Genomic DNA, 21,456 nt, shown 5'->3' on the forward strand with positions numbered 1-21,456 from the left:
ATTTGTGAGTGCAAATATAGTTACTCATTATGCTATAAAGGTTATTTGACCTGAGTTACGAGAGAGGAAGACCATGAGCCTCAAGCTAGTTAATAAATCAATGTTCATTCCATTATGACCTAATATTTAACATACATACATTTGTTGATTCACATAAACATAGTTGTCCATAACATACTCTAATCCCTATTAAGAATGAATTATTATGATTATAAAAGTGCACATAAAAATATTCCAATAAAAAATTTGTTACGCGCGATATAAAACTATTCTCATTTGTAGATTAGTCTCATGAAAATTTAATCCAAGTCTAAAACATAATGATATAGAATTTCTATCATAGAAGTACCCTTTTAATGATGGCATTTGTCATTATCATTATTATTATTATTATTTTAATTGTATCTAAGAAACGCTTAGCTGTGACTAATGTTCTCTCATCACATCATAATTTATAAATTGCATCGTTTTATGAGGTTTAATTTCACCCCGACACTAAGCATGAGCAAATTGGTGAGAATTAAATTTAACCATACTTCTTTTTGTTTTTCCTTCATGGCCGTTGGTGATGACATAGGATTAAAATTATCAATCCTATTAAATGACGTGTCATAACGTGATTGGTTAAATATTAAGTGAGACATTAAAAATTAATAGGTAATTCCTAGAGAAGTAATTTGAGTATGATGATATAATGAATTGGTGGATGTGGTAATGATTGGCGATATAATAGAAGAATCCGAGTTCTGTTCCAACTGACAGCAAGCTGATCATATTATATTGAAGTATATCCACGCTTGAGCTCCAATAATAACCCATTTCATGTGCTGATGTGATGCATTTCTTTCATTCAAAAGTTATTAGACTTCGGTCAAAAAAAAAAAAAATTAATAGGCTTATCAAATAACTCAATTTGTTATAAACGGCATCAAAAAAGAATGTTATTATATCTTTGCTTTCGTTCTTTTTTCCTCTTTCTTAAAAACGTGAGCAACACGAATCCTGAGTCATTATTTGGTAAGAAAAGATTTACCAGATGATTATTTACATCTTATAAGTAATATTAGTTCCTTACAAACACACATACGAGTTACACATGAGTTAATTTTTACAATTTTATCATGCAACTCCAAATAACATGATTAGTCACACAATCGAAAAAACTAAAACACCAATCAATAAGAAAGTCACAAACCTTTTTTTTAATAGAAAAAGTGCTGAATTATGGTCGCATACATAATTTAGCTGTAAATTCTTATTAAACCTCATTTTGTCTATATAAGTGGCTTGCTACTAATTTAGACTGCATTCTTTACCTTTTTTATTCTCATTAGCTAAAGAAAAAAAAAACGCGATTTACTTACAAATAGCAGCTCCAAGTGCAACCAAATGAGCAATCAAGGACTCGACATCCTTGACTGAACTACCACCATCTACCGTGGCTCGAAGTGCCGCTAATTGCTTAGCGCGTTGCCTCTCAGCTCGGTCATCATCCCTAACTGATTCCACCAAAACTCGAGCCAAATCGACTCAATTAGAAACAGTTCGTTCCCCTTCACACACTCTGATTGTCAACTTCAATTGCTCCAATAATGTCGCGTTTATGAATTGGTCGGCTCCCATGGGCCAAGCTAGTATTGGCACGCCCGACGTGACCGATTCCAGCACCAAGTTCCACCCACAATGAGTCAAGAACGCACCCACGGCGCGATGGTTCAATATCAACACCTGCGGGGCCCACCCTTTTATGACTAGGCCCCTCCCCGCCACACGATCTTCGAACCCGTGTGGAACCCTCCCGTAGCCACCCTCCACGTGTGTCGGCTCCTTGATCGACCACACAAAACTGCCCCCACTTCTCTCCAACCCCAAAGCCAACGCCTCCATTTGATCGTTCCGCAACACGGCTAGACTGCCAAAGCAAACGTACACAACCTTGTTATCATCACACTTGTCAAGCCAAGATGTTATGCTGTCCGCAGAAACTGAACTCGGCCCACCTCTCGTAGTGGGCCCAGATTGCTCAATGGGCTTCACGGGCCCAACAGCCCAAACACGAGTATGGCCCATTTCCTTCCTCAGATGCTCCAAGTAAACCCCTTCTAGATCACCAAACGAGTTGACGACGAGTCCCCAGCTCGTCAAGTTGTCAAGAAACCCGTCTCTGAGAAATTTCCCATCTGGGTCTCCCCCAACGTAGCTCCGGTACATCGGGGAAAGCTGCCACCAAGGGTATTTCGGACAATTCGGAACGCCACCGAACGAAACGACCTCGTTTTGATCGTTGGGGTCGGAAGTGGGACCGGAACCATTTGATCAGGGGGAGCCCACCGACGGCCCGGATCATAGCGAGGGCGGAAGTGGCTTTGAAATCTTTGGCGTTTTCTGCGCCGAGGGGAATGGAAGAGGAGGAAGGGAAAGGCAAGACTAGGGTTTAGATGGAGGGGTGTACAGACAGGATTTGGTTGAGGAGAGGAAGGTTTTTGGGGGTGACGAGGATGGTGATGGTGATTTCGCCGGCGTTGTGGGACCTGATGATCTGATCGGTGAAAGGGAAAGGGAAAGGGAAGACCAGAATATGGGTACTACTCATGCCGGCCACTGTTTTTTTTTTTTTTTTTTTTTTTTGAGGATAAATAGTTGGGTAAAGTCTCCAGTGCGGCTACTGGAGCGACACCTATATTGAAATTTTTTGAGGATAAATAGTTGGGTAAAGTCTCCACTTTGATTGACTTCTGTTTCACGCATCAGGCTGATTATTAGTGATATGATGGCACGTGAGGTTGAATTCCAATAAGTGTAAGGTTGGAAGCAGATATTATAAACGCTTGAAGGGCAAGATTGTCATATAACAGACTTTTAATAAGGAGTGACGTACTTTAAGGAAAAAAAAGACGTCACATAAACGACAGTGTATAAATACGCACACAAATTGTAGCATTTAGTTGAAAATAATGAATAATTGACGTACTATTATGTTCATGGATAGAATTGTAATGATTTTTTTTTTATTGGATATCAATGTTGTATGCTATATGGTGTTATTATAAATGTGTATTTCTAGTTATGCTACGCTGAGGATTTTGTTTAGGAGGTAGAGTGAGTGGTTGAGTTGTTGAACATCCATGTAATAATAGATCTGGGCATGATTGTAATAGGTAAACTCTAAGAGAGTTTTCTGTGTCAAAATAACAAGTAAGTTGAACACTTAAAACCGCATATATGTAGTTAAAAAAGAATGGTGAAATGAAGTCGTATAAACGTGCAATGTAAATAAAGTGTGCCATACTGTATACATGAGATAATTGAAATTCCACATAATTTAAGTACTATCAAGCATAATGCCTCACGGTAGGTTATCATAGTACTTATGACAATAATACTATAAAAGATCCAATATACTCATCGTGAAACTATTATACAATATCACATTTTAAAATTAGAATAATATTTGAATTTAGTTTATTTAGTTACTAATAGTCACAAGAACAACATAGAAATAGTTTGATCTACCAAGAAATTTATAGGAATAATAGATGGTGATTTCTCACATAAATTTAATATCACTAAATCTCAATGTAACAATTTAGATGAATTATGTAGAGGCCGGATTCTACAATTAACTCTGTTTGGAGGGCCAATGGCCGCTCCGAGTATCGATCGTGTTGGTGAGTCAACCGGAGTCGATATAACGCTAGAACGAGAACGTGAAGTGTGAAAAAATAAATGAAAACAAGAATTTATAGTAGTTCACCTTTAATTTGAGGTCTACGTCTACGGTTAGATCTCAGATTTCAATATATTTTATAAAAAGTACAATTACAATGAAGAATAAGAAAGGAAGAGAAAAGAGAAGGGAATTACAGGTTCAATATGTTCCATTACTTAATGATCGTTATGTAATATCAAATTTCCAAGTTTCTAACATGGGTCAATGCTCAGTATGTTGAATCCAATTCATGACTATGGTAATAGTTGAAAAATTATATTGTAAAACTTGTATATCATTAAACTGACATTAAAAGTTCCTCGAAGGCGCGTCAGAGGGAAAACTCGGCAGCAATAGAAATATACATTATGTGCATGCATCTTAAAAAAAGCACTTAGGCATGTGTTCAAATCAATAATTTTAATTTATTGACATGTTCTTTGTGAGAGAACTATTAAAAAGAATATTTTTAGTTTAAATTATTTATAAGAGAAAAACATTATAATAGAATCATAATCGCTGGTTTAAATACATTTCAAACAGACTATTAACCATTGAAAAAAAAGTCATAAGATGGAGCGGTGAGAAGCGGCAATGATTGATGTAAATAATCTTACATAATAAGATAAGAAACCATTCGAAGTAGGGTCTAGTAGACGTGTAATCTTACCTCAAAGGTATGAACTAAAAAAAAAGTGAGTTCCAAAACAAGTGCAATATTTACAAATTATCAAAAAAAATATTTACAACTCTGGTCAAGTATTGATATAGATGACATAAACCACTGGAAACATATTGTTACACGATAAGTTGCAACCCAGATAGAGAAACGACAATATACCACCAGGTGTCATTCTGCTTTTCTAAGTAATTTAAATAGGTTTTTTTTATTTCTTTAATATGATTTACTGACTATCATGGCGAAACTAGCTTTCAATCTCAGTAAGAAAGAAATATTATTATATTTTTAAAAAATAAAAAAATGACAAAATATACAAAAAGAAATTGTAATATTGTAGTTTTGAAGAACTACCAAATACATATAAAGAATTTGACAATGTGAAAAGAAAAAATTGTTGATACGGCTTTGTCTTGAAACGTCATATTGGTATAAAAAAATTATTTGTTATGCATATTTTTTATTTTAATATAATTTTGATTAGACCAATAAGGATACCCTTAGGTATTTTTCATTTTTATACTTAAAATGATAAAAAAAAAATCATGCAACATTATATTTTGCAGTTGACCATATTTATGCTTTTAAATTTCTAATTTATGCTAACTTCTTGTCTTTCCTCGATCAATAATCAATTTTGACTACTTAAAGAGCTAAATGCCATTAATAAATTTTTTGAAAAGGAAAGAAAACTTGTAAAATATGAGGATATTTAGGTATTTTTCATAGTGAAAACCAACTTTGACAGTAAATAGGTAAGTATTTACTATAAATTTGAAGTGTATAAATGTAATATAATTCAAAATATAAAGTATACGTTTTTTAACCTCAAAATGCATGGTATAGAAATAAAAAAAAATACCATAAAAGATCCCATATATAAATCATAATACATATTAGAATTGTTCATGAGTAAAAGGAGTAAAATTGTATAAAAATGTAGAAATACAAATTCTTAAAAAATAAAATTTGGCATGTATGAAAAAATAAAATTTGAGTAGGGACAAAACTAAAAATTTTAATATTTTAAGAGGTTAAATTTTACTTTTCAAAAAAATAGTGAGGGTGGCTGCCCCCACTCGTCTTTAAACAGCTCCGCCCCCTAGGTTATCCTATATACCTAGGCTTCTTTTCTCTCGGTCTAATAAACTTTCAAATTCGTAGACTATTCTTGCAAAATACAGTGACCCCGTTCACTTCACTGATTTGAGTTTAGAATTCGAGTTGAGATGTGACTTTATGTGAGAGCTTTTTACTGTAGCAAAAAAGTTAGATGTGATTGTTTGTGAGAGCTTTTTACTGTAAAAAAACTCGAATTCTAAACTCAAATCAGCGAAGTGAACGGGGCCTTAAATAGTTGATAATGTTATTGGTATTATAATACTATAAGTTAATATGCTTTTGCCACTGGTACACAAATGTCAAATGTTGAACACGTGACTGAGATAGTGAGACGTCATCAGTGACGAGTTTTTTCTTTCTCTTTTTGTTTTTTGCTCTTTTTGCCCTTTTTTTTTTCCTCTTGTATCTTTGCAGTACTAATTAGTAAAACCGTAGAAATAGAGTGAAAAACGATAAAAAGAAGGGGGGGTTTTTTTTTTTTAAGTCAGTAATATAAATATTATTAATTTTTGACCGTTTATTAATTTAAAATCACATTAAATTAAAAAAAATAAATAATATAAATAATTTTTAATAAAAATTTATCAATTGAAAATAAAGAGTTAGCATAGTTATTTTTCTAGTTCTGTTAAATAAATTTAGAATCTGTTTAATTCGTTGATTTAAATTTTTAATTTAAATTAAAATATAATTTTATGTGATAATTTTTTACTGTAATAAAAAAATTAAATATAATTATTTTTTAAAAAAATTTACTGTATAAATCTCAAATTCTCAACACAAACTGATAAAATGAAAGGGCCTCAATTTCCTTTTTAAGGAAATAACCAGCATGTTCCGCTGGCCAAACTGCAAAGTGCAAACAGTGGCAATAGAGGGAGAGAATCCTAGTCCTTAGAGATAGTACGAGCAGTGTAAAGGTTGGGTTACTTTTACGTAAATTTAAAGTAGTGACTATTTAGGTAATAATTTGTGTCACTTATTGTATTTGTGTTATGTTTTGATTATTTTTTTAAAATTTATAGTTAATTTAAACACAATTTGTGAGATAAAATTTTTTAAAAACAATAAGACGAACACGACATACTACTTTACGGGTTGACACGACACGATACGAAAATGACATTTAATATGAAATTGACTCATCAACTCAAAATTGACACGAAATTGACTCATAAACTCGAAATTGACACGAAATTATATATTTTTCTTTAGTTTTTTACGTATTAAAAATAACTTAAAATTCATATCACGCTAAAATACAATAACATCCATCAAAATTAAGTAAATAATAGTATAAGATTTTGAGTATAACTATTGTGGTAATAATAAAATCTAAAATATGTAATGAAAAAAAAATTTAGTTTTTTATGAGTTTCTTTTCGTATTCGGGTTAAGCGGGTCCAACTCAAAATTGATATGTATTTTTCGTGTTAATTTCAAGACGATCTAATTCTGATCCGAACATCTTTTTTATCAGCCATAACCCGTGAAATTCGTATTATTTTTAAGTCGTATTGTCATGTCGTGACCCATATTACTAGTCTTAGTTACTAAATATCAAGTCCCAACATGTTCCGTTTCAACCAGTAAATTTGTGGAAATCACAGTTGGATTTCCATCTTTTTGTTGGAAAGGTACATTCTTTTTTTTTTTTGTTATGTACTATGTATGTTAATGACCATATATATATATATATATATTTTTTTTAGATTGGATCCCAAACTTTTAAGTTTAGCAAATAAGGCCTTAAATTATTCATTTGTAGTAATGCTGTCCATAGGGTCTCGAATGTTAAAAATTAAAAGTTCAAATTCCAATTTTTCAATTTTTCTCATTTAAAAAAAAAAAAAAAAAAAAAAAAAAAAAAAAAAAACTCCAACTGGTCAAATAAATTATGGTATATTTGTTGCAAAATCACGTGGCATTCAATCCATTAGTAGATGTACGTTAATTATAGGATTATAATTGTTGTAATTTTTTAAATAAAGATCTTGTTCGTTAAAACTGAAAAGAAAAGGTTAAAGTGTTAAGCTGATAAATTTAAAATGCATCAATGAAATAATTTTTTTTTCTTTATTTTGAAGAAAACACAAAAACCCTCAGCTTCAAATGGATTCATAAACATTGATTTATGCAACACAAATAAACTAGTCAAAGGTTAGCAAGATATGAGATAAATTCGAAATACAAAAAATTGTCACATAAATACATCTGATATAGAACATAAATTAGAAAACTTAACTCTTATTAGCATTTCTATGTCATAGATTATTATCCATATTTAGTGTGAGTTTGATCAGGATTGTTTATTATTTATTATTAAGATTAGACTTTTTATTAAGAATTTTATTTGAATTAGAATTCATTAAATTTAAGGCTCTATTTTGTTATTTAAGTTAAGTTTCATTATAATTATTATTATTATCAGATTTTATAGCTATTTTAGAGCTATAGGACTATTAATACCTATGACAAAATTTAACTGATCATGTTAAAATATAGCAAAAATTTAGATATCATTAAAATAATTATTAAAATAATTATTTTATTTGTATAATATTTAAAAACAAATTTGTTATATTTCAACCACATTCTCATAAGTTTGCTATATGGGTGTAATTACTACTATTTCTTATAGAGTAGTGATGGACCCATTTGGCATTATTTTTAAAAGTTTCTTTTAGTTTTTTTAAGAAGCTACAGTTGGTGAGGGTGTTTGTTAAAACCTACTTATAGCTTCTAAAAGCTGCTGTCCCACAACAAAATTTGAGAAGTAGGTCAGATGTTGTTTTTGTACAGCAACTTCTACTGCCATTGTTACAATTTACTAAAATGACCCTAATAATAAAACTTAATTCCCAATCTACTCATTATATTTGTTTCAAATCAAATTAAAGAATATATTTTATTTTAAATTTTTATTTAAAAATTAAAAATCTTTAATAAATATCTTATGCTAAATTTTAATAATACATTTTTATTATAATGTTGCAAGTTTGAAAAATAATTTTTCTTCAGTTCTTTATGTATTTAATTTCTTTTTAATTATATAATTTATCTCCTTGAATAAAACTATTTTATTTTTAGAGATATTATAATTAATAAAATGAAAATTATACTTTATTTTGAAGTATAAATATTATGAATATTACTATAAAAATATAAATAAACTAATTATAAATATGTGTATTAAAGTATGTCTATTTTAGTCATTATAAATCTTCACAGTAATTTTCTACATAGTTTACCAAACACCTAAATTTTTACTTTTAATGTTCATAGTAACTTTTAAAAAAAGAAAAAAAAAAACTTACCAAACACCTACATGTTTTTTGTCACAACAACTTCTGATTAATAACACAACAACAATAGAAATTTTCAACAATGCATATATTTACACATCAAGAAGTTATAGATGTCCCCAACAATTAATAATTCTCTAATAAAAATTTAAAAAATCTATTCTTTTATAGATATAACTTTCATAATATTTAATTTAACCCTCTCATACCCCCACCTAATTTTTTTTCTTCAAAATGGACCTCTATCTTCTTTTAATCTTTCATTTCATTTATAAAATGGTGGTTCTATTCATAATCTTATCTTTACTCTCCACACCCCCTTCTAGTTAAAGTTTCTTATTACAGAATCATCCTCACATAAAATGACAAAAAGGACAATTATTTTAGATTTAATTTTATCATTAAAATTTATTATAAAAAGAAAACTAATGATAACTAGGTTTTTTTTTCCTTTTCTCTCAACACACCCCACATATCATATTTCTATACTACATCTATTGCTATTATGAACTCTATAACAAAAACCTAATTTTCATCTGACTATTGTAAAAAATTCTACAGAAGTATGTTAAATTATCTTTGATATTTGTTATTTGACGGTTGTTCCCTTTTTTTCTTATTTAATATATAGTGGGATTGGTTGTGTTTTTTCATTGTATTTCTCTTGTTTGGTTGCTTATGCTAATATGCAGTTTTATGGATACTGGGTTTGCATTTTTCCTTTGTCGTTGTCTTTTCTAAATGAACGTTTGGTTTATGGATTTAAAATCATGATTCAAAACCATTTTCATTTTACGTGTGTTTTTTGTGAGAGAAAAACACTGTAGAGAACCATGAATCATGATTCAGAATCAGGGACGATACATGAAATAAACATCCCCTAATTATTTCTCAATTAACATAGTTTTATGTTCCAGTTTAGTTTTTAGTTGATTTTGCTCTCTTCTTCTTTTTTTTTTTTTCCTTTTCCTGGGTTCTTTATTATGAGTCATTTTTCGGTTGACGCTTTGGGTAAAAAATAAATAAATACAATATTAAAGTAACAATTAATACAGTTTGTGGGTGTGAAAAGAAAAGTAAATTGATTAAGAATTAAGAATTTTATAAAAAATTGTTAGGAGTGATCTTAGAATAATATAGATGTGTAAAAAGTAAATTTAATTATTTAAAAATTATGTGAAGCGTGTAATTAGAATAGGGTATGGAGAATAAAAAGCAGGGTGTGTTTATGGCTCCATAATATTTAAGATTTTATTTACTTAGATTATTTATTTGCTTTGTAATATCTATTTTAGATTTTATTATTATTCATATTAGGTTTGAATTAGTCAAAATAGTTGATTTGGAATGTTTAGTTTGTTCTTACAAATATGGGTGTATGTGGGTGTGGATGAATTATTTAGCATTTTATGCTTTTGGAAGGCCCGAGTTCCTCAAAAACTCAATTTGGAGGTTAAATTTCACTCGAACGAACTTTATTTATCTATTTATATTTATTTAATATTCGGATATGTATCAGTGTGAATAGAATCACCTTTTATAAAATAAAAAAAATCATTTTTAAATGTTATATTTTCTTTTTAATTCCTTATTCACTTCTGTCCTTTTAACCCTTATTTCTCATTTTACCTTCTTTTTACTTTTTTCTTTTGACATGTCCATTATATAAGAACCAAGTCTCCATAACAAATAAAAAAAATAAAGATGCTTAATGATGATGATGTCTTAAGATTTATTATTATTATTATTATTAGAAATACGTACTTTGACATTTGTTTTTTTTATTATTAGAAATACATACTTTGACATTTGTTGACTCTTCAAGAGGCATGCTTTTTTTTTTTTTTTCAATTGGAACCTCCAACAAAATTTTTAAAAATTTTGATAAAGAAAGGTTTAGAATTTATGAAAATAAAATTAGTATTAACTGGAAATGTGGGGTATGTTCTTTTATTCCCGTGAAAAATAATTTCTACCTGTAGTTAAGATAGGTGTATGACAATGCTCTTTTATTTTGTTGAAAAAAAACTATTTCAATTTATAATTATTTGGGGTCATATTAGTGAGTTTTAATGTAAATTAAGGTAGAGTTGTAATAAAACATGAATTATGAATTAGTGGGGACATTAATATAATTTTCGGGTAATTACTTTTTTTTAAAAGAAAATACACCAAATAACATATTTCATACACCTTAATAAAGTCAATAGCGGCTTTTCAAATTACTAGTAAATTATAGTATATCATCTCAAATATTTCTATAATACTTTAAATACCCCAACCCCATTAAAATTCCATAAAAAAACCCAATCATACCAATATCTCTTCCTCTCTCCTTTCGATTTCCTTCTTTCTCTCACTTCCTCGATCTCTCTCTCTCTCTCTCTCTCTCTTTCCTCCGTCCTCCCCATCTCTCTTGTTCTCTCACTACCTCAATCGTTCTCTCTCCTCTGTCTTCCCATCTCCTACATTCTCTCAGTTCCTCAATCTCGGTCCAGATCAAATTAGTTGGGTCTCCAACGATGCGCGACTTTGTCGCCACCAAAGATATCGCCAATCAAAGTCCTGACAGTGAAAAAGATCGTCATGATCTCTGACGATGTGCGGCTTCGTCACCACCTGTCAGGCTTCGAAAACCATGATCTCTAGTTCGCAGACCAAGGACGGCGACACAACTCGGATAATTATGATATTTACATGTAAATACGATTTTTTAGATAAATATAATATTTTTTAATAAATACGGTATTTATTAATAAATATATATTTTTATTAGTAAGACGGTATTTATCAGTACCCGATGGGCATGTTGAACTAACTAGAGGGAAGAAGAGAGATGAGAATGAGAGGGTTTTGAAGTACTTTAGAGTTTTTGTAATGTTGAAAACTTAAGATTTCAAATTAGGTTATAATTGACCTTTTTTAAAGAACTATGCTATAATTTACTTAGTACCTATTAAATATGTTATTTCACTCATTCTCTTTTTTAATTTGTTTTGGTTTTTTTTTTTTTTAGACAAATTACACATTTTTTCCCGAACTATTAGTCTTGTCACAAAGCCCTTGAATTTTAATTTATCTTTTTCCCCCTGAATTTCAAAAACTCTTGCAAATTTTCTCACTCTTTCAAATTCTTACTTTAGTTATTGATGTTGACCACCATTGATGAACCTTCAAAGTTTTTCAGGTAAAGTAAATTAAGAAAAAGTTGGTATAATAAAAAAAATAACAGTTCCCACTGTATAATTGCACTTCTGTGTGACGGGATGAGAAAATGTTAACAACATAATTGTATATTAAAAATAGTTCAACTATACTTATTTATGTGATACATGTTATTTCTATTAAATATCTTAACATAAGAAGGTTTTTTTTGTTAGTTTTTGTATTTTATGGGACATTTTTCACTAAAAATTTAATAAGAGTTGTTAAAATTAAATTTATGAGACTTGTGATAAAGCCTTTATTAGAGGAAAGACGAGTAATTTGTCATTTGTTTTTGTTTTTTCTTTTAGGGAGAAAGAGGAAAATATGTTAAAATTTGAGATGAATTAAAATTAATAGACTAATAATTTACATAAGTTAATAAATAGGCTAAATTACTGTTTTTGTTCGTAACTTATTTGGTTATGAATCATAACTTGACAAGTTATTATCCATAAATCACGGTTTTTGTCCATAATTTGTCTGACTATGAACCATAACTTGATAAATTTATCCATAACTTATCTAGTTATGAACCATAACTTGACAAATTATAACCTATTAATTTCTATAACTAAAATTTGACCTATATACTTCCTTAAGTTTTTCATATTAGCCTATTTTCTACTATTTCCGTTTCTTTTATCTACCTCGACCCGGAATACGGTCCATGAAGTTGGACTTGAGGTAATTCGCCCTGATCAGCCCAAATCCAGAAGTTCTCTTATCATTATTTTCTTCGTTCCGACTTCCGAATCTGATATTTACGGCTAATCGTCAGAAGAACCAACTCGGTTACCGAAAACATCGAGAGGACTCAGCATCAATGGCGGGTGACTCGGCGGACTCGGACTCCTCCCCAAGCAAGCGCCTCAAAACCGGCGTATCAACGCAAAGCCAGAGCTCCAAATGCAAATCGAAGCTCGAAGACGAAAACCAAGCACCGGTCGCTGAGAATTCGGCTTCTCGCAACTGTGCAATTTGCTTCTTAGAGGATGTGAAAGCAATCAGAGGCGAAATCGATTGCTGCGATCACTACTTCTGCTTCTTGTGCATCATGGAGTGGTCCAAGACCGAGTCGCGTTGCCCTATGTGCCGACGGAGGTTCGCCGCCATTCGCAGACCACCGAAGGACGGAGTTTTCGCTTGCGAAAGAATGATCAAGGTTCCGGTTCGTGATCAGGTGAGAATTTTGGGAATTTACAGGCGTTGGTTTCCTATATTCTACCGTGATTCTAAACGATGATTCATAGTTTTTTACGCTACTTTCTCTAAAAAAAAAAAAAAACTTAAAATGAGAATAATTCTGAATATATAAACCGTAAAATGAGAATAATTCTGAATATATAAACCAAACGATCTCGTGATTTTGTTTGGTTTAATTTCGAATTCAGTTTGTTTTTAGCGTTAATTCCTTTATTTTATGGCTCAGCCTTGAGTTTGGTTTAGAATTAAGCTTTGACATTTTGATCGTTTGGTTTATTTCTGCTTGCATTTAGCTTTATATATGTGTGTGTGTACACATAATAATCCTTTTCTCTCTTTACTTCATGCTCTAATTTTGGAAAGACCTCAAGAACTGAAATTTTTGTACGATTAAAAAAAAAACGTCAAATGAATGCCTGCGTACAAAGCTGCATAATTGGGAAAAAAAAAAAAAAAGTCCCCTTAATGGGATAGTCCTGTTTCGTGCGGATATTCAAGACAATAAGATTATATTGTGCGCGGAACCGTTTTTAAAAACGGTTTTCACGTATTTTAAAAAATAAAAATAAAAATATATTTATTTAGTAAATATTTTAAAAATGAAAACGAAAACAAAACAGTGAAGAGTTTTTGTGAACAAATTAAAAAATAATTTGAAAGTTATTTTTACTTTTTGTATTTTTATTTTTTAATACTTATTAATAATATTATAATATATTAATTAATAAATTTGATTTCATTTTTTTATTATACTGAAAACATCCTTTAAAAAATTAACCAAACGTAATTTTAAAATCGGTCTCAAAATAATTCTCAAAACAATATTATTTTTATTTTTTATTGTAAATAAAATTATTTTTAAACCAATTCTAAACACACTCATTGAAACTTTTTTTAATATTCAAAATGATGTCCATATTCCAAACATTTTTTTTTGGGGAAAACTAATATGCAGCCTAAATCCGAGAACATGCAGTTGAAAGGTATTGAAAACAGAGTGAAAAACACGTTACGGCTGAATAGATGATAGCAGTTTTTAGGTTATGGTTTTCCCAAGTGAATTTGTTCATTGATCATTTTTAATAATTTTTAAGTTCATATTTTTATTTGCTTCAGAAGCTTGAATTGGTTAATATTATATATGTTCAGGCAAACACAACTGGTTCTTTTGATCCTTATGCCGAGGTTTTATGTAACGCATGCCGTAGCACAAAAGATGAACATCTTCTGCTTCTGTGTGATCTCTGTGATTCAGCTGCTCATACTTACTGTGTTGGCCTTGGTTTTACTGTACCTGAAGGTGATTGGTTTTGCCGTGATTGTATCATTAGTAGGGCTGAACATGCCCATAGTGAAACAAATAATGAAGACAACGATCAAGATGTAATTATGCATTCGGCTCTACCAAATGTTGTAAGACGAGAATCACATCGCCCAGTGAATGAGAGAGCTTCTTCAAGAGTTTCTTCAGATTCAAGCAGAGTCTTCCCTTCTGCTGTCCCTCATCGGAGACCCCTTGCAGTGAACGAAGCTACTGGTCCGGGTTCTAGAACATTCAATATGAAGGCTGTCGAGAAATTTACCAAATCAGGTGCAAGAACGTTGGGTCGCTGCCGCAATGTGCATAGTCGCATAAGAGCACTGCGTGAAAATTGGAATGCTTTGAGAAGTGGTTCATTGAGCTTTTCTCCCGGTTCATCCAAACAGCAATGCCACAGTCAGAAGCATGAAAATAATGCAGTACTGCACGACAGGTCAGGTGAAGTGGAAACAACATCTTCTAAAGTTAGTCAGCAGTCGAGAAATGAAGATAGTATTCGCTCAAAAGATATTGACAGGGCATGGAAAATGCTTGATATAGCAAAATCGAAGCACTGTACTCGTGGAAAGACTAGCAGGTCCTCCAAACTCCCTCCTAGCAAAGTAAGTGGCTCAGAAGAAAGAGCTAATGTTAGTTCTAATCATACAAGAAATAGTCAACAACTTGGATATAGTGGTACTGGTGTGGGAAAAACTGGAATGGAGAAGCCCTTGGAACACAGTTCTTTTGAGAAGGAAATAAAAAAGCATCAATGGGCAGAGTTAGAAAAGGAGCGATCGAGTAGAGGTATTACTAAGGTAGCAGCAGGATGTAGTTCTAGTCTTTCAACAACATGTTTGCCGAGATTGCTTGAACCTTCGTTGTCTAAGAACACCATTTCTGTTGTAGATAATACCCGTCGAAAAAATAGGTCAATATATTTAGAGGAAAGTGTAAATTCAGCTTCATCAAACCTTGCTGGCGAGCAAAATCGGCCTGCTTGTTTAGTAAGCCATGGAGCCTCTGAATCTTTTGATGTCAAGTCAGAGCTAAGTGCATCTTCTCTGAAAGTGGATTTACCCAACGGAAGTACCAGATCAAAAAATGACAGCGCCCAGAGTAATGTGGTAAGGCATGACGATGCGAAAAGTGAGATCCAGTCTCTTGTCAAGCTCAATTTGAAGCTTCTAAGCAGAGACAAACAGTTAGGTATGATCATTATGCTTGAACTTGCTAAATGCTAATAGTGTGGATCAGTTATGGGTGAAGTTGATTCAAAAAGGTTTTCATGTTATAGCCAAGGATGAAAATATCGACATTTTTACCGATATTTCCACGGAAATTTCCGTATTTTGGAAGTACCGATATGGAAATAGAGGTGTAGTATCATTTCTGCAGAATATCTTGAAATTTCCACAGATATTACAGTAAATATCGATATTTTCACGGAAATTTTCATTTCCGAGTGAGTGGTGTTAAATGACCGAATATCGTGGAAATTTTACGGAAATTTTGCGGAAATATCGGTAAAATTTTCATAGAAATTTCCATAACTTTATATATATTAGTTTGCTTTTCAAAAAAATCTAAAATATATGACATGTCCAAAATTATATAAAGAACTATTCAAACTCCATGTCTTGATGTCAATATTGTTTAAACTAAGAATGTGTTCAAAATACCTTTGAACTTCCTAGGAGCTCCTTTTGGTATTGATAATTTATCATCATGTGTGAAACCATATATGTATGGTATATGTATTATGTTGACTTTTAGCTATTTTACTCAATTTGTGAACGTGTGCTTAGTATTTATGGTATTATGTTTATGGTATTATGACACACTTTACCTTGCATAGTTATCAAATAATTGGTATTTTGATTGAGAGTTTCATCTAATTAATGTATTTATTTTAACGTTTCTTAAAATTTCATTTGAAAATAATGTTTTAGTATGAATATCTGTTTTTTATGTCAATTTCCACCGATATCGATATTTCCGTCGATATTTTCATAAAATTTAAGGACAGATATTTTTTGTAAATATAGATTTTTCATCCTTGGTTATAGGCCATTTAAATGTCCTCTTCAAGATTCAAAGTTCTTGTGCTTTACTTTACCATCAACATCACATGAAAAATTTCAAAGGCCTTAATTCAATTATTGTATACTGTTATAGATTCTTGTTCTTCATTGTTTTTCTTCTTTACAGAATACATATTTTCTGTTGCAATGATTCTATTCCGATTGTAAATTCTCTTTCCTTATACGCAGACGTTGCGGGGTTTAAGGAACTCGCAAGGGCTGCCACGCACACCATTTTGGCTGCCTGTGGTCTGGAGCACCAAAAAAAGTATGGCGTCCATTCTTTCTCAAGCTTTGAATGTTCCCACATGGGACTTTGTGAGATACCTAGGTCCGATCTCATGCCCACGTCTTGCCGGCATTGCTTTAACAGCTTTGTAAAAGATGTTGTCAATTCTATTATGTTTGAGAAAATAGGCTGTGCAAATATGAGTTAACGTTCTAAATTAATGAATCTGCCTCTGGAATTTTTGTTGTTGGTAGAAAAGCATATGTAGATTCATTTATTTTTGTGTACAGGTTTCTCCACAGCTCATGTAATATCTATTTGTAGACGTATATAATTACTGTATAGGCATGAAGATGATAGTAGTTTATTCCCTGTTTCTGTTTTGTAGATTAAACTTCTGATTCAAACAAAACTGAAGCAGATTATATTAATGATTAGCAGGAGCATAAATTCAGTGTGTAAAACCGAGAATGAACTCTTTTCACAAGTTTGAAATTTGGGAGAAAAAAGACTAGCAAAAGAGTTCAACTGTTTTTCGAACCTAAAAAAAGGAGAGGAAATTCCGGGCTTGTTCTTTTAGAGTTTAATTTGAGTATAATTCTTGAGTTGAATTTGAGTTATAACTTGAGTTGAATTTGTAACTTGAGTTTGTGTTTGGTTGTGTACATTTAAGTTATGGTTTAAGATAAGAATCTTTTTGAGTTTATATTTGAGTGGGTCAAAACTTGAATTTGTATTTAGATAGTATTTTAATAAAAACTCAGTGCTGATGAAAAATTTTAATAGGGTATATGGGTAAGGCTTTATTCGTCTTTTCGTTGTCAACGCATAGAAAAAAAAAATCATCTCAATCAAAATTAAAACGAAAAAATTATAGCATTTTTAAAAATATAAAAAATATTGTTCATTAATTTGAGTTCAAGTGTCTGAACTCGAGTTGAAATGGAAACTTGAACTCGAGTTTTAGTTTTAAACTCGAATTTAAACTCGAGTTTAAACTTAAAAGAACATGAACTCGAATAAAGTTGTAACTCGAGTTATTTTTTTTTAAAATTTTTCACTCAAAAAATAAACCCTCCGTTGTTCACTTGACTCTTTTTGGGTCATTTGAAATTGGAAAGACTGTTTAATTGGCACTCTACGATGAATATTGCTTGCTGTAGCGTAAATGTAAACGAGGTCGTATCACAGACCACACATTTTCTTTTCCCCATTTCTATCTATATTTTCTCCAAGCTCTCCACCAGTTAGCAGTTACTCGTAACTCTAAGAGCAACCAAGCATGATATCATAGAAGAAAGAAAACGTAGTCTTTCACCCAGCAAATCTAAGAATATCATACACTATCTCTGGGAAATTTATTTCTAAGCACAGGATTTATCTTTTCAACACTACAGCACTAGAAAACCAAACTTTCTACCAACTATAAGATGTCGCCTTGTCCATTGCTTATTAGACCAACAAAGAGAGGATATATTCAAAACCGGCATGAAGTTCCGAGCCTCAGTTTCTGTCTCTGCTCAGCAGTGGCAGAGCTTCGTTTGACGAAGGCAGGGTAAAGAAGCTCCTTGAACTTATCAAGAAACATCGTCCATTCTTCATTGTTCATATCAGCAAGCTTCACATAACTCCTTGTGGTAGGCAGCTGCTCATTAGCACTTCTTGCAATCCCAGATAAGGAACCCATCCTACGATTGTATCCTAGGCTTCTCTTGTCCGCGTCGGACATGGATGAATTTGAAGTGGTATTGTTCCAATTCGGCCAAGAATCGGTGAACCTTTCTAAATTGGCTGGCCTCGGATCTACAAATGCTTCCTCATTGTCTTCCATATCTTCATCCAGCTTAGAGAGCAGGCACAGACCATTCGCGCCTTTGCACTTGCAATGAAATGCATCATCACCATCTATGTCAAATACAAACTCTTCATCTAATCTCTCAGATTCAAAGCTTGATATGTTCCAATCTTCTATGCTCCTCCTTGCCTCAAGGCATACAACCTCGAGCTCACTTGGCTGGTCCTCTCGCCCTCGGAACTCTCTACTCATCATCTGACCGATCTCAGCAAGACACAGTCCAAAAGCAGCTGCTTCCTTGAGAAACACCGTGCAAAGGACTAGAACCCGCAGACATGCTTCCCGAATCATGGGCAGCTCCATCTTTACCATCTCAGAATCACGAACTGGATCTAGCTTGTTTATGTACTCGAGCTCTTCCTCAGTGAAAGGAATTGATGCCTGAGGCCAGTGAATCCATTCAAAATATGGATCCTCCAGGCTCTCCGGTAAGCAAAGGCCATGATCAATTGGAATGAGCTCTACCTGGCCAAACCTCCCAATTCCATCAAGGTTTTTAACCAATAGGTTCCCTGCGTGCCTGTCAGTGTTAAAGATTCTAATATCCAAAATCCCTATCCTATGAATAGCCGAAACGGGAAAACTTGAGGTTCCATGGTCACCAGCATCAAAATCATGGGGAATAAACTGCTGGAGAGAGGCTATCTTGCTAACCTTCTTCTTATTCTGAAAATTGTTTGCATTGACTCCATTTACATTGAACACCGAGTGTGTAACCTTTACAAGAACAGTTAGAGGCACATTGGCGGAGTGATCATAATCCAAAAGGTAAGCAGCCACTTCCCTAAAGCCCGTCTCCCCAACTCTGACAGAAGGTTTCAGACCTGGCTGCCCAAGAGCTTTGCCTACAAAGCCTTTCGGGTTGTTTGGCGCAAAGGGCTCCTCATCTGTTGGCTTCACAATAGCAACAGTCTCACCCCTGCTGTTCCTAAAAAAGTAACCACCTCCGAGCCCACTCTGAACAGGAATAGGATCGACACCATTTTTTATAGCTGTTACAATCTCCTTTACCAGTTCTTTACTGCCAAGAAAGTGAGTACCCCCTAAAATCTGTATCAGCTCACTCTGATCCCTCTGATGATGGGGATTGTTCCCAGTAGGAGAGAGGCAAGGAGTCGATGAGCTTCGGTGCATGGCATTCCTAGTAAGAAGTAATGGCGAGTCATTTCGGACGGCACTAAGATCATTATTTAGTACAAGATCCCCAAATGTCAATGAGCTCTCATGAGTAGGAATGTTGAGGGCAAGCTGCAGTCTCCTCTTTACAGTATGGGCATTGTCACCCCTTTCCAACTCCATTCCCAAAACACAGCCGGTCTCGGTCTGCACAAAGACTCTCCTCCTCCTGGAAAGATTTCCACTTGCGTTTCCATTATTGTGCTCGCCACTGCGAGCCCGATTGATGACTGCAACAGCCATATTTGTGGGAGCAGGAATATCCAACTTCGCAGACATGGAAGAGGAAAATCTATTAGTTCCAACCATGACGCAGAGGTGACGGCAAGGCAGAGACTTGTTCTCTCTCAATTGAATGAGAGAGATAAAAAGAGTCCAACCAATCATCAACTAACCTAGCATTGTCGAATCATTGCCTACAAAATTGTCCTCCCCAGAAACGGAGACGAGAAACACGACGCAAACTCGCTTCATTTCGGAGCTCGTGTAACTGTACTACATGATTCAACAGAGCTTACATCTGCTACAACAAATGTAGAGGCGTGAGGTGTCATTAAATGCATAAGAAGCACTATTAGAATTTATAACTACCTCTAACTAAACAACATTAACTTCTAGCAATAGAAGATGAAATAAAATCAAATCATTTGAAACCAAACAAGATTAATCACATGGTTGCAAAATTCGTATTAAAGAAACACAAACAACTACCAAACAAGAATGTAAAGAAATTATAATGAAAGATTTCGGGGAAAAAGAAACAATGTACCAAAGGTGAAAACATCGTTAATAATTCCATCAAAAAAAAAAAAAAAATTGTTAATACTCTAACGTCTTGCTCCATTTCAAATTTTAAAAGATTTTGAAAGAAGATTGATACATGGAGATAAAACTTGCCAATTATAGGTGACATTTAGTTATTGTTATTTTTACAATCATTTTAAGTAATATTCTATTTTTGTTGCAACGAAATGATCTTCCTTATAATTTCATCTCCTAAAATTAGAAAATTTCCTTAAAATGAAAAAGGAAAAGGAAAGAAAGCTGGACAAATTCTGTTCTCAAATTCAACTTGGACATTAAATTATACATGAGATACGACTTTGAAAATTTTGAAAGTTCAGCCACTTTCATTACAATACTCAATGAGAGTAATATATTTTAGTTTTCTTTCACAAACTTCCTTATCGACCGAAGCCGAAGCACAACTAAATTTTGAAAAGAAAAGAAAGAAAGAGGGAAAGAAAGAAAGAACAAGAGATCAAGAAAATCAAAAGCAAGCAATCATGGAAGAATAGAGTCCACTCAATAACGCAACATAAACAAATTACATTGAAATTCAAATTCAAATTTCTAAGAATCGGAATGAAAAGAAAAAGGCAAGTTTCAGTGAATCACCAGTAGAAAAAGAAGCTCACTGTTCAGAGACCAGAGAGAACTGAGGCAGGAGAGAAAGATCAGAGAATTCGGTCGGAGAACGAGAAAGTATTAGAGATCAACGGCTGTGATCGGAGATGCCGAAGATTCAACGGTCACGATGAACCGCCAATCGCCAGCCCAGACTCTCCCCCCACCGATTCCTCTGTC

At 32.7% G+C, this 21,456-nt stretch overlaps 2 protein-coding genes and 1 pseudogene across 3 annotated transcripts; 1 reads left to right on the forward strand and 2 right to left on the reverse strand.

The window, feature by feature from the left end:
- Positions 1–1,175: 1,175 nt before the first annotated feature.
- On the reverse strand, positions 1,176–2,907 carry LOC21399697 (annotated as a pseudogene).
- Positions 2,908–12,683: 9,776 nt separating this feature from the next.
- Positions 12,684–17,267, forward strand: LOC21399698. The gene is made up of 3 exons (XM_010103328.2): positions 12,684–13,202; positions 14,375–15,734; positions 16,799–17,267. The coding sequence occupies exons 1-3, from the start codon at positions 12,846–12,848 to the stop codon at positions 17,044–17,046; spliced, it is 1,965 nt and encodes a 654-aa protein (XP_010101630.1). The 5' UTR covers positions 12,684–12,845; the 3' UTR covers positions 17,047–17,267.
- An 838-nt stretch (positions 17,268–18,105) lies between these two features.
- LOC21399699 (phosphatidylinositol 4-kinase gamma 7) lies at positions 18,106–21,456 on the reverse strand. 2 transcript variants are annotated; one of them, XM_010103329.2, is made up of 3 exons: positions 21,268–21,456; positions 20,265–20,389; positions 18,106–20,136 (listed from the first exon to the last, which is right to left on the reverse strand). In XM_010103329.2, exon 3 carries the CDS (start codon positions 20,110–20,112, stop codon positions 18,316–18,318), a length of 1,797 nt encoding a protein of 598 aa, XP_010101631.2. In that variant the 5' UTR covers positions 20,113–20,136; positions 20,265–20,389; positions 21,268–21,456; the 3' UTR covers positions 18,106–18,315. The 2 variants fall into 2 exon arrangements, with proteins under 2 accessions (XP_010101631.2, XP_024024826.1); XM_024169058.1 differs by having other exon boundaries at positions 18,106–20,389.

This window comes from Morus notabilis, unplaced genomic scaffold (genome assembly GCF_000414095.1).
Source record: "Morus notabilis unplaced genomic scaffold, ASM41409v2 Scaffold261, whole genome shotgun sequence".
Lineage (NCBI taxonomy): Eukaryota > Viridiplantae > Streptophyta > Magnoliopsida > Rosales > Moraceae > Morus > Morus notabilis.